General features: G+C 33.7%; 1 protein-coding gene across 1 annotated transcript; it reads right to left on the minus strand.

The window, feature by feature from the left end:
• Nucleotides 1-5,941: 5,941 nt before the first annotated feature.
• Nucleotides 5,942-7,977, minus strand: MTACP-1 (mitochondrial acyl carrier protein 1). The gene is made up of 2 exons (XM_039024410.2): nucleotides 7,675-7,977; nucleotides 5,942-6,378 (listed from the first exon to the last, which is right to left on the minus strand). The coding sequence occupies exons 1-2, from the start codon at nucleotides 7,876-7,878 to the stop codon at nucleotides 6,202-6,204; spliced, it is 381 nt and encodes a 126-aa protein (XP_038880338.1). The 5' UTR covers nucleotides 7,879-7,977; the 3' UTR covers nucleotides 5,942-6,201.
• Between the last annotated feature and the right edge of the window lie 5,476 nt (nucleotides 7,978-13,453).

Below are 13,453 nucleotides of genomic sequence, written 5' to 3' on the forward strand. Positions count from 1 at the left end.
ATCAATCGAAAACCTAAAAATTGAATTTGAACATTTCAAATTCATAACCCTAATTTCATACATCACAACTTAATTTGTTATTCTAATCTAATGAGCTAGTAAAAGAACCTAATGAACCTATAGATCATGAGCTCCAACGATCTGTAATTAATTCGTTAAAACTCTTTAATCAAATTAATTACTATTCGTTAAACTCTTTAATCAAACTCTTTAATCAAATTGATCATGAGCTCAATAGTTGCACTCTCCTCACTGTGGATATTTTTTTGTCCATATAAACCATAATCAGTAAATTGATCATTCACAAGTTGTTCGTAATTACAGCTGGGTCAAAATTACCGTTTTACCCCTGTAAAAACATCTTGTTCCTTAAGTTCCCACTGACACTCTAATGAACAATTTTGTTTCATAATACTACTTATGAATCATGTCCTTCTCTATCACGAGAAGGCGATGCTCCAATTATTAAAGACCTGGAATTAGCCTTTAAGAGAACAACCTATCTGCTAACCCTAAAATGGGTAGGAGTGAATTTCATCTTACAGAGTTATGTCCCCAACTATCCATCCGGTTTTATCCTAAAATGGAAGGCTTATTGAGCAATGCTGTTAGACTACTCTCACCCATGCAGATCAAAGGATAATCTCGAATAAACAGAATTTTATAGCTAGCGCAGGATTAAGATCGAGTTATCAAGTTACTTAAGTATGAAATAATCAGTTTTAACAATAAACGATTATTATAAAGAAAAGTGACTATTTCATGGTCCAGTCTATAGGCAAACTCATTGCATAGGATGCCTCCACTCACATGTCTCTACATGAATGATCTGTAGATCACATCATTTGTATTACCTATACAAAATGGGCTACATCCAATAGTGTTACCAGGATGAGATACCCAATTTCATCCATATACTTATAAACCATTTAGGCTATATACTATTAACTTGATCCTGTTTACATCACTACATAAAGTTAAAGTATTCATACTATGCAATTTGAATGATGATCTCATTCGTCCTCCTCGAGTCAAACGCCCAGCTGGAAGACCTAGGAAAAAGAGAATCCCATCATGCTTAGAGAATAGAAAAATAGTACATTGTACTCGTTGTGGTAGTATAGGTTATAATCATAGGTCATGTAAAAATCGTAGGTCATGGAAGACTTGGTTGAGTTTGGGTTTTTAGTTGGTTTTGCACTTTTACCTCATATTTTTCGTTGGGAACATTTATGAATGGTTTTATTTGCTCCAAGTTCTTATTAAATTTGTTATTTTTTTAATAGACGTTAATTTTCCATCTATTATTACTATCTTTTATATGTTGTTCGTCGTACTTTTGCAATATTTAGTTACACTGTAATTATCACATTTAACGTTTTCACATCGTTTTGTTACAACATAATCATATATAACTATGTATAAAACATTGCTTTTTAAATGTGTATGACACTGTAATTATCACAACTTTAAGATTTTTCACTTCTTTCATGATCTTTGTGTTTCTATCTTAGGAAAGTAAACAATAACACTTTTCTTGTTTTATATTTTCACTCAAGAAATCTAGAATTTTTTTTTTCCCCTTAATGGGTCATGTTCTTGCTCATTCCTTCAATTATGATAATACATTTGTCGATTGTATTTGTACATAATTTTAAACGACGTGAAATTTATAAAATATGGACCATCATTCTAAAACTATTATAATATATAGTTATTTGTCAAATTAGATTGTTTAATTTAATTATCAATTTTGACTAACTGTTATTTAATTCATTGATAGGATAATTAAAACAAAACAAAATAAAAGGACCATAAAATGCATTAACTATAATTAAAACATAAGCCAAGAGGTTGGTCTAAACAAAAGACATAAATTCAGAAGTTGCATTCTTGGAAAACTTTAATCCAAAATAGTGTATTCATCATTGATCATATTCTTTTATGCTTGACTCATGTGAAGGTCAAAGGATGGGTCATTCTCATCAACATATTCTTAAGACTTTTGTGGCATTTTGCCCTTCACTGCGTCAATCGATATACCAGTAATTGGTGTATTTGTAGCATCCTTCAATGGGGCTGATTTTGCAGCTCTACGTCGATCCATTTTCTTTCTTCCCTTCTCTAATTCTTCTAGGGATAACAAGAAAAAATAGCGTTATTTAACTTTTCATTTGGACAATTAGCAACCCTACTTTCCATTTGTAAAAATAGCAAACCGGAATAAAAAGCATCTTTTAAATAATATTCATAATCGAGAGTCGTATAGGCCCAGCACACATATGGAATGGTTGTTCAATTGGAGCTGACTTGTAAGTTTTTCTAAGATTCCTAAATAGGTGAAAAGCACACAATCCATGCTCGGCTGAATTGTATACAACACTTATACCCTTTGCTATGCTCTTATGACCATCAGACACAATTACAAGATTTCACCAAAAGCATCTTTAAATTTCGAAAAAACCAACACCATGAATCATCATTCTCTGAATCAACAATAGAAAATGCAAGGGGAACAATTTGTGATTTACAATCCAATGTACACGCAAATAGTAAAGTACCAAAAAATTTGTTCTTCAAAGTCGCACCATCAACTGATATGATCGAAAAGTAATACTCCCATGCATGAATTGAAGCAGCAAGTGCCATAAAATAGTACTTGAATATATAATCATCATTTACTTCTTGTGCTTTATAAGTTCCTAGTAATAAAAAATAAAAGACAAGGGTAGCATAGCTCATAACTGCATTTTACATTATATAAGTACAATGTAGCATTAAATTTAATTACACTATAATTGTCATTGAAAACCCACCTGGATTCTTTTTAATCAAAGCATTAAAGAATGCATATAGTAGCACATATGATGACTCTGGAGTACCCCAAATTAGGGGTGTTCAAAAAACCCGGTAACCCGACCAACCCGGACTACCCAACCCAAACTGCAAGGGTTGGGTTGGGTTAGATTTTATTTTGGGTTGGGTTGGGTTAAAAATGTTAAAAAATATTAAATTCGGGTTGGGTCTAGGGTTACCCCATTTCAGGGTCGGGTCAACCCGACCCGACTAGAATATATATATATATATATATATATATATAAAAGTTTTAAAAAAATCAAATTAAAAAAAAAAAAAAAACCGGTGACCCAACCCGGAAATTTTGGGTTGGGTTGACCCTCCAAAAAAGAACTAATAGGGTTCATTATTAGGCAACCCGAATTTTTGGGTTGGTCCACCAAAATCTTCCAACCCGGCCCAACCCGGACTATGTACACCGCTACCCCAAATTGAATTTAACGCAAGCTCACAACCTCTCCATACTTTATCATAACTCACATTAACCCCATGTTACCTTTTCATAAAACTTATGATATCATATGGACAACATGGGGTCATGGAATTCATATTTAAAACAGATTTCATACACTCAGATACTATCCACGAATTCGCCTGACTATGAGTATCCTTAACAATGTCAATAAAACATTTATGAACATCGTTAAACTTACGAACAATCCATAACCCACTTTTTTTTTTTATAAACAAACGACCTAAGATACCAACTACAAGAAGGGTCTTTGCAACAAAGTTCAAGAGATGTTTGATTCGAGCGAACAGTCCTAATTCAAACCTATGTTTAATAGCAAGCAAGTACATAGCTTTCTTTCCTGCATCCTTGCTGTTTTAAAAATAGAACCTTCCTTGTTGTTGTCTGCACACGAATCCAAATCTACTAGGTCAATGATATGAGTCATATTATTGGAGGTTTTGGAGGAATTTATTTCATTGTTGTTGGACCCAGTATACAATGTAATTGCAGGATTTGGTTGACAAGATGGAACATGGTCAACAAAACACACATCATTGTAGGAAGAATCTGAAATAAAAGATAACCATAACACATTTTTTGTCTTCCACTATTCTAATCACATTAGGATTTCTGCAGCCATTCCGATTCATTGTTACCTAAAAATAATATATTCAGAAGTTGGAAAAACCTTATATTGGATTAGATCGACAAGATGTTTAAAAGATATATTTGAAGCAACAGAAACTTCAATAAATCGGAAGTCATGATGGTAATTACTTTCATCCCACTTACAATCGAACAAAACTCTTAATTGTTTAATAGTCAATAAGAAGAAAACGTCCCGATGATGAAGAAAGGTAGGCTACGTGTTGTATTCTAATATTTTATGTTTGAAACAAAAGGATGATAAACATAATGTTCAAAAATATTTTAAAACTGTAAATCTTGAATAAGATTAATAGAAAGTATAATAAAAACAATAAATTTCAGTTAGGATAATTAATATAATATGATAATTTAAATTTCAAATCAAAATTTGAAAATTAGTTGTGGTAGAAAATTTGAAAATTCAAAATAACTGTTAAATTTGATACATAAATTTATAACGGTTAAATCTCAAGATTTAAGGAAAATTGATTTAAGGAAAATTATCCATAAAATAATCAAGTTAGTTGGCGTTGAAAATTTGCTGGACTATATAGTTGAAGAATTAATTACCATCTCATTTATACGGATGTCGAATTAATTATACTATAATTAAAAGAAACGACAAGAGCATTTTAGGCTTTCTAAAAGTTTCTCACGTGATCTACATGCATTTTGCTATAATTCAAAAGTGTTTCGCCTTTTGCTATTTTTCCAAATGATAGTGTAATTACTGCTATTTACCTGGTTATTCTAAAAATTAACTTATAAGTTCCTTTGTTTTGTTATCGATTTTATACCAATACTTTCAAAACTAATCAAGTTTTTAAAATTTAAACAAAAAAAATAAGTTTTAAACGACTTTTTTCTTCTTTCTATAGTAAAAAGTTGGGAAGAAAAAAAATACATATCAAAATTAGAAAATTAAAAGCAAAATCATTATCATAACCAAAATATTATTGGTTAATGAAATATGAGATTTAAGAAATCACACACTGGAAACTAGTTCGTAATTTATAAATATAAGTACAGTTAAATATTTTTAAGGGACAAAATCATATACTAAAGTTAATGATTTATAGCTTCTAATTTCCTATTTATCAATAAAACGTATAAATAAAATATTTCTATAAACTTAAAAAGGAACTCAGCATTAACATGTAACTACGATATACTTCATACAGATTGACATACACACCCAACTGGGGAAGTTTTTCATTATAATTACCAAACAGAATGAACATGACAAGCATTACAAGCAAGCATCATCCAATTAGTTTACATTGCAAGTCAATCAATTCAGACAATGAGGCTTCTAAGCAAAAACTACCGAACATCAATCGTTGAAGGTAAAGTGTCATCATTAAATCACAAATTTAGTCCCTAAACTTTTAGATTTATATTTAATAGATCTTAAATGGTTTAATTTATGTCTAATAAGTCCCTCAACTTTACAAGTATTTAATAGGTCTCAACTTTTAATTATGTGTCTAATAAGTTTCTAACCATTAACAATTCTACATTTTTTTAAAAAAAAAATTAACAAATCCTCTAGATATAAAATTGAAGTTTGTGGACATACCTATTAAACACAAAATTTAAAATCTAAGGATCTATTAGTCACTTTAAAGTTCAAGAATCTAAACATGTAATTGTTTATATTCAAAACAGTGCATCAAGAGAAGATCAGAGTTTGGAGGAAAATGATCTCTGCTTGAACCCAAACTAAGCAAAAGCTAAGGAGTATCGACAGCAAAAGGCAAAACCGGCCACATTTATATTAAAATAGTGCAGAGAAGATGAAGGCAAACCAATTCTTCAAGTGGAGTATCAACAGCAAGGTAATATATGGAAGGGGTATATAAGAAAAGATAAACTTTCAAAGCAATCAATTTGGTTATCCTTAAGATTCAAGTGTTTTGGTTTCTAAGCTCCTCTCAGTCAAAAGGCAAAACATATGGGCAGGATGAAAAGATGTCATAGATGTTAAGATGCAAACCCCTTTCTATCACATGAAATAGCAAGAGTTTAAAGTTATAACCATTGTGTGCCCTGAAAATTTGTCTGGACAGAATGTATTATGTTCCAAGCAGTTACAATTATTTTCCATCACAGTGTAAAGGATCACGACTCTCAACAAACACCCAAGAACGGTCAAAAGAACAATGTTGAGATGAAAATTTTTTCACTGAATAACATACTCCAAAAATACCAAAAAAGAAATAGAGAAAGATGCTAGTACTTTGTCAACTAGCCATTGGATGGTTGTATACGTACTCAATTGCTAGATCACAGGAATCTATTTTATCAGCCTCCTTGTCTGGTATCTCTAACTTGAACTCCTCTTCCAAGGCCATTACAATCTCCACAGTATCCAAACTGTCTAAACCCAAATCTTTTTGGAAATGAACATCAGGGCTCACCTGCAAATAAAGATCACAAAACTCGATAATTGCAGCAACATTTCAGCCAAGCTATAATTTGAAGTTTAGTAGGAAAGAGATGCTGCTTGCAAGTGACCATAAAATAACAATAGAAACTGGAGGACACATATTAGCTGGCCTGGTCCCTAATCTTTAAGATTGGCCCGAAAAATGTATGTAATATACTAATATTAACTATATCATAGCTGAGTTCTTAGGAACATTTCAAAATAGTGTGTAATATTCACTATAGCATAGCCTGATTTTCGAGAATATGTTAGAAATACAGCATGACAAAGTCAAGTCATTCGGAGGTAAATCCCAATACAGTGACCAAAAGACCAAAAACCAAAGTTCTTAGAAGTGCACGAAGCAAAAGTTCAATAGAGTCTGTGACCAAGGCTGGGACAAGTGAGACAAGAAAACACTTTTTTTTTCCCTTTTTGAATAAGTGGCATTACAATATATAAGATTAGTCATAAAGAAGAAGAAGAGATGATATGTTGGGTGAGAAAAAAAAGGAAGCAAAAGAGGCAAGAACAAGATAAGAGAAAGATACTTTATGCTTATGTGCAAAGCCACGCTCTCATGTCTTGTGAGCTCGGTTGGAATACATTACCCAAAATGTACCCTTTAAAATAGAACTAACAACCCTTCCACTTCGACAAATTATGATTTGATATCACCATCAATTTTATCCAAAATGTATAAGACAAGGAACCTTTCACGAACTCATAAAGTGTAGGTACCAATTGTTAAGCACTCGTAAACCAAGCCAAGCAATCCACATAACGAAGGGAGAGATACTGAATGCAATACAGCAACCGACCAAAACTCGAATTAAGCAAAAATTCCAAAAGATGTCGAATCAAATATGCAGGGGAAATGACACTTTTAGCAGAAATTATTAAAACCCACTTTCTAGAGTAACAGTTTATCCTGTAGTAAATCGTCGCGACTTATGGTTTGAGGGGGGGAGATATATTTTGTCTCTCGAATCACTACCAATCAGTAAAGAGAAAATCAAATAAGATCCCAGTTACCAATTCGCATAGATAAAGCACATGAAATGGAAGCACGCAAACGAATTGGAAATCATCGAAAGGTGTTCAAAGCACTAAAAACCGATCGCATGTCAGAAATAGAAATCACTGAATCGGCATATTAAGATTTTCTACACTTACAACCTATTCTGATCGCATTTCCTAAATCGGCAAAATTTGTTTCAACCGTCTTGAAAAACTAACCCAATAAGCTGAAAAAACAATCGAAAAGGAAGGGATTAGATCGAATTACCTTGGAGGGATCGACTTTGGGGTGGCATTTGATAACCGAGAGAACTCTCTCGATGACCTCGTCCTTTGTCAAGTGATCGTCGTGAGATGAAAATTGCCGAAGAGATCCACCGGAACACAGCGGCGCCTGGCATTCCCGGCGAGCTAGGGCAAAGAATTGGACTGGAACTCGAAGATGGCGAAGAACGGCTGCCCTCAGCGCCATTTTTCTCTAACTTTTCTTCTCTTACGGTGACTCCTCAATTACTCGAACTACGAACTTATTAATTATTCAGTGTAGAGTCTGAAGGGAAGGTAAATGGCACGCGCAAAGCACGTGATTTAGGGTTTTTTTTTAAAAAAAAAAAAAACATTTTTCATCCCTCAAATTTCATGAAATTAACAATTTAGTCCCTCAATTTTAGTTTATAATAATTTAGTCTCAAACTTTTAATTTTATAACAATTTAGTCCCTGAACTTTTAAATTCGTAACAATTTAGTCCTTTATGCAAACAAATTTATCAAAATTATATGTCAATTTTTATTCTTTTATGACGTAGACTTTGTATTTTATAAAAAATATAGAGTCTCTAATTAGTTTAATGATTTATTTAGGCAAGAAATTTCATTAAATCTTAACAATAATTTATACAAGACGAACTAAATTGTTACAAATTTTAAAGTACAATGACTAAATTGTTACATAATAAAGTTCATGGACTAAATTGTTACAAAATTGAAAGATCAGGGGGTAGTCATTACAAACTAAAGTTTATGGACTAAATTGTTAGTTTTATGAAAGTTCAGGGACTAAAAAATATTTTTAACCGTTTTTTTAATATCATTTTTGTCCTTTGTACTTGTATTTATTTATGAAAAACATGGAGAAGTTGCAAAAATCACTCCCTAAAATATGGTAATAGTTGTAATTATACTCTCAAATTTTCAATGGTAAAAGTTGAGTCCTTAAATTTATAAAGTGTTAAATTGGACTCTTAAACTTCCACAATGGTAGCAATTAGGGGTGTTCATGAGTTAGGTTGAGTTGAATGACTTTTTAGACTCAAACCAACCCAATCCAGTTGTTCGAGTTGTAAATTTATTCAATCCAAATAACTCTTATTAAAAAATGAGCCCAACTCAACCCAACCATGAAATACTTGGGATGGGTTAGTCGGGTTACACAGGTCGTTTATTTAAAATTTTGTTCTAAAAAAATAAAAAGTAGATATGTACAAATTTGATTTTATTATTTTTATATATTAAATTAAAATTAACAACTCAATTTCAATTTACAAAAAGAACTTTTCTATTCGCTGAGAAACTATTTTTAAGAGCAGTTGGAGAATAAATTATTCAAAAAAATAAAGTAATTAAATAAAACTAAAACCAAAATATGTATAAATAATTGTATTATAAGTAACAAAAAATATATATATTTTAAAGTTAATGATAAATTTAGGTTGGTTTTTGGCTTGGGTTATGTTAGGTGAACTCATGAACCAACCCAACCTATAAAATTTTCATTTATTTGATCTCAGTCCAACCCAAATGAGTTGATAACCCAACCCAAACCGCATGAGTTGGGTTGGGTTGATCGGTTTTTTTGGATTATCGAGAGTAGCAATTGTGTAAGCCCTAAAACTTTTTCCTTACAAGCCTTTCTAAGTTAAGTTACATGGGAGGAGTTTGGCTCAAGATACTTAATAGGAATTAAGGTTGGTTTTAGGTGTTGGACATGGTGGTGTGATGGAGAAAAGAGTTACCCAGCGAGATGAGCTATGCGCTCAAGGTGGGAATTAGTTGGGCCAAAAAGAAGTTGTAGGTGTGGCTTGGTTAGGGAGTCTATGCATTAGTGAGAGGTGAAAGGAAGAGAGCGTTGAGGAAATCTTACTTAGTGAACTGTGCATAGGAAGGCATGGGGCAAAGGCTTGTTGTGAAAGTGTTGGTGAAGTTAAGCTATGATAAATACATGTTTGAAAGGACCATGTGTTAGAGGGGCATGCGTTGAAGTTAGGAAGTGGAAGTTTGGTCTATGCGATGAAGGAGTAAGAGAGATGGCTTTGTCCATGTGTTGGTGAAGTAGGTAATTGAAAGAGGGAAGTCGGATTATGGTTAAGTAGTTACCTTTTAGTTCTTTTTTGCATGAAGGATGAGGTGGCAAGTGGATAAGCTACCAAGTGTAAAAGAGGTGCCAACTAGGGGTAAGAGCTGTCAAGTTTTTAAGCAAAAAGGTCATGCAACTGAGATAGTAAATAGGGGTTGAAAAATGAAATCGGTTTGCACTTTTGGCTTGAGCAAAAGGAGAGATTCTTCAACCAAATTTCAAGTAATTCAGTGAGGAGGATGGCCAAAGGTTGCCATGGAGGAATTCGGCCAAGAAGATGCTGAAATTTAAAGAAAACTCAAGGTTTGTCTGAGTTTTAGAGAAATCGGAACAAGCTGAAAAGTTTGGGAGATTTAAGCTATTAGGAAGGAATTAGAAGTCCAAATTTAAAGGTAAACTTGTTAATATATTGCTTAGAAGGTTTGTGAAAGAAATTTGAATTAACTTGGGCTGAAATTAATTTTTTAAATGCAAGAAAAAGTGATGGAAAACAATAAGGTGTGAATAAGGGCTATCGGCCAAAGGTTGATGAAGCTAGGCATTGAAGGTGAGGCTATCGAGGGCATCAACGCCCTATGCATAAGGCACCTTACGTACGTCAGCTTCACAATCATCGAGCGTCTTGTGTACCTAGCATCGGTCTGTCGTGCAGTCATTGGCACATTCAATGCCCATCAGCGCATTTGACGCCTTGCACTTGATGCCGCACCACACGCTCAATGTCTTGTATGCGAGCCATCGCCTAGCCTCGTGCGTTTAATGTCGACATGTGTCTCAACACCTAGTGCCCAGTGTCCATCATCTGCACACGTTGCTGCATGCATGCCCAACATACTGTATGCAAGGAGTTACCCATCCGTAGGTTGAGTGTGGTTCCAGTGCTCGTGCCCGACGCTTGCGCCTAGTTGAGTAACGCAACCAGCACCAAGCACTCATTAGGTTGGCTTGTGTGCATGCCAACGCTTAGGCAGCATGCTCAAAGCCTTGCCATGCGCCCTACCTCGCCTTGCATTGGGTCGATGTTGTGTTGCTTAAGTGAAGGCTTGTTGGAGCTAGTTAATCGTGGAGTGGGAAGTTGGTGAATTTAGAGGTTCAAAAGGAGTTTGACTTATTATGAGTGGTTTTATTTTCAAATGTTCTAAATTATGAATATATGCTTATGGTATTACAATATTATAATGAATCAAGCACGAGTTACTTGAAAGCATGATTTAGATAAACGTGTTTTATCTAAGAATTACCAAAAGAGTTTGATGTATGATGTTTTACGACTTCATGGTGGAGTTGAGGAAAGCGGATATCAAACCATCGGCTTAGATACCTAAGAATATTAGCATACTTTATGGACGTCTAACAGGAATTGTCAGAATTTCTGATGGGAATGGTCAGTAGAAAAGCGTCAATCTGATGAAAATTATCGACGTGTGCACATGGAACGAGATAAATTGGGTACAGGGTTTAGTGTGATTTCCTGGACTTATTGGAATTTTATATGAGTTTATTCTCATCATATAACGTTGTTCATGATAAAGACTTTTATTTCTCTGGGATGACCATAGGTAATATGACCTTAATCCTAAGTGAGTTGGGAACTCCTGTCTATGAAGGCGGTCCTTTGATTTGTATGGGCGCAAGTGGCTAGATTGCCGACTCAAACCTACCACTTTGGGGATTCATTTGATTGGGGAGCTGGGAACTCAGCTACACAAGACGGAAATCACTCCTTCCCTGAATTAGAGGTAAGTAGATAAATTGTTCCCTTAAGAGCCGATTTTGGGACTTGAATAATGTGGCGCCACACCTTCTCTTGGCCCAATAAGGATTTACTCATAGTATGACTATGATGTATTATTCATTAGAGGAATCAGTGGTACCTAAGGAGTTAGATGTAATTACAAAGGCAAAATGGTAAATTGGCTTAGCTATACTTACGAGTGATTTGTGAAGTGTCATCGTACAGTTGATTGATTATATCCAATAGACATGAAAATATATCTGTAGCGCGAAGATTGCAACTGTCGGTCTTTAGTGGAATGCTCGGCAGTTAATGGATGATGGATATCGTGATTAAATAATTTAATCAGTTATTTACGTACCGTTGTAGCTTCAAGCTATAGGTCCATAAGGTCTCCTTGGTAGCTCAATGGATTCATGTTGAGGATCAGTTTTTTAGTTAGCTTGAAGTGTTCAAATTAACAAGAGGAAATTTGATTATATATGATATAATTAAATTGTATCAATTACATGAGATATAATTGACTTAATGTATTAGATACATTAATTGGAGGAATTATTATTAAATGTTGTAAGGGAGAAAAAGAACTATGGTTTATATATTGCATGAAATGTGATATTAAAACTATAGGTTATGAATATATTATTTATTTGTAATAAAATCAATTATGGGATAATAGGTTACGATTTTTTCTCCCAATAACCAACTTAGTGGGAATTTGTGATCAGTTATGGTATCTGATGGATAAAATGAAATTCGTTTTCATTTTTACAAGTTGGTTATTGAGACAATAAACGATCGTATAACGAGTTTTCTATATGATAGTTACTTGTTTGCTAAACGATCAAGTACTCAGTTTATGCGATAGACTATAGTCATCTCCCACTTAATCAATTGTCTATACGATTTACCAAATTCCTCCTACCCTTTACCAAATCCATTCATAGCCCACAACTCATGGATTCTCACACCGAGAATACCAAGGTAGCCTTCTAGTGGGGTCTACTTACTGTTCGAAGGTCAAATATTATTTGTTCTTGATCGAGGTGATTGTTGAGGCGTGACGTTCGTGTTGGTGAACGATCGTGCTGTTAGATCGAGGGAACAAGAAGAAAAGTTCTTTAAGGGTGAGTTCTCTTGATCCTTGGTATTTTTCTTTTAAAGCATACTGTAATTTAGAGTTTTTGAATAACTATTACTGTTCGATTATAAATGTGTATGTTCTGTCACAATGGAATTTGGAACGATCTCGTTTCTGCTCACTGGTCTCTTTGATAAGAGTTCCCTCATGGGGTGCCTTGCCTACGATTATCAAGTCTGCCACTCCACCAAAGTATCAATTAGGCCAAGTACTTTAAGTCATGTTCATATTAAGTTTGTCATGTAATCATAAACAACAATAGATGTGGTATCAGGGTCCTGGTTGGTAAACTAAATTTGCACCAAGGGTTATGGTATAAGTTGAGTTGTTCACTTGGTTACTCAATTGTTGGGTTATTTATCGTGTGGTTGAATGCTTTTCTTATGTTGTAGTTGAATCAAAGTAAGTCAGGTTGGATAGTAGATTTCATTAAAGGGTTGGCGTTTGCTATCCTCACATCTCATCTTGGGTTTAGAGGGCAATCCAAGAGGGGGTGTGATAAATTGTAACAATTATATAAATATGATGATTCAATTTCTATCATTGAGGGTCCAATTTTTCAACTAGATGTAAGTTTAGAGTCAAATTTTAATACTCATAGAAGTTTGAGGGCCCAACATTTACAATTGAAAATTTGAGGGTGTAGTGTAACTACCACAATACTTCAGATGTGATTTTTGCAATTTGTCAAAAAAAAAACTTTTTGGTTCCTAAATTTTGGATATTATTTCTAATTACTCATTAACATCCCATTTGATAACGTTTCCGTTTTTATTTCATTACATTTCCATATAAAAAATATAATGAAATATAATGC

The sequence above is a fragment of the Benincasa hispida genome, chromosome 1 (assembly GCF_027475165.1).
Source record: "Benincasa hispida cultivar pf3 chromosome 1, pf3_genome.v1.1, whole genome shotgun sequence".
Lineage (NCBI taxonomy): Eukaryota > Viridiplantae > Streptophyta > Magnoliopsida > Cucurbitales > Cucurbitaceae > Benincasa > Benincasa hispida.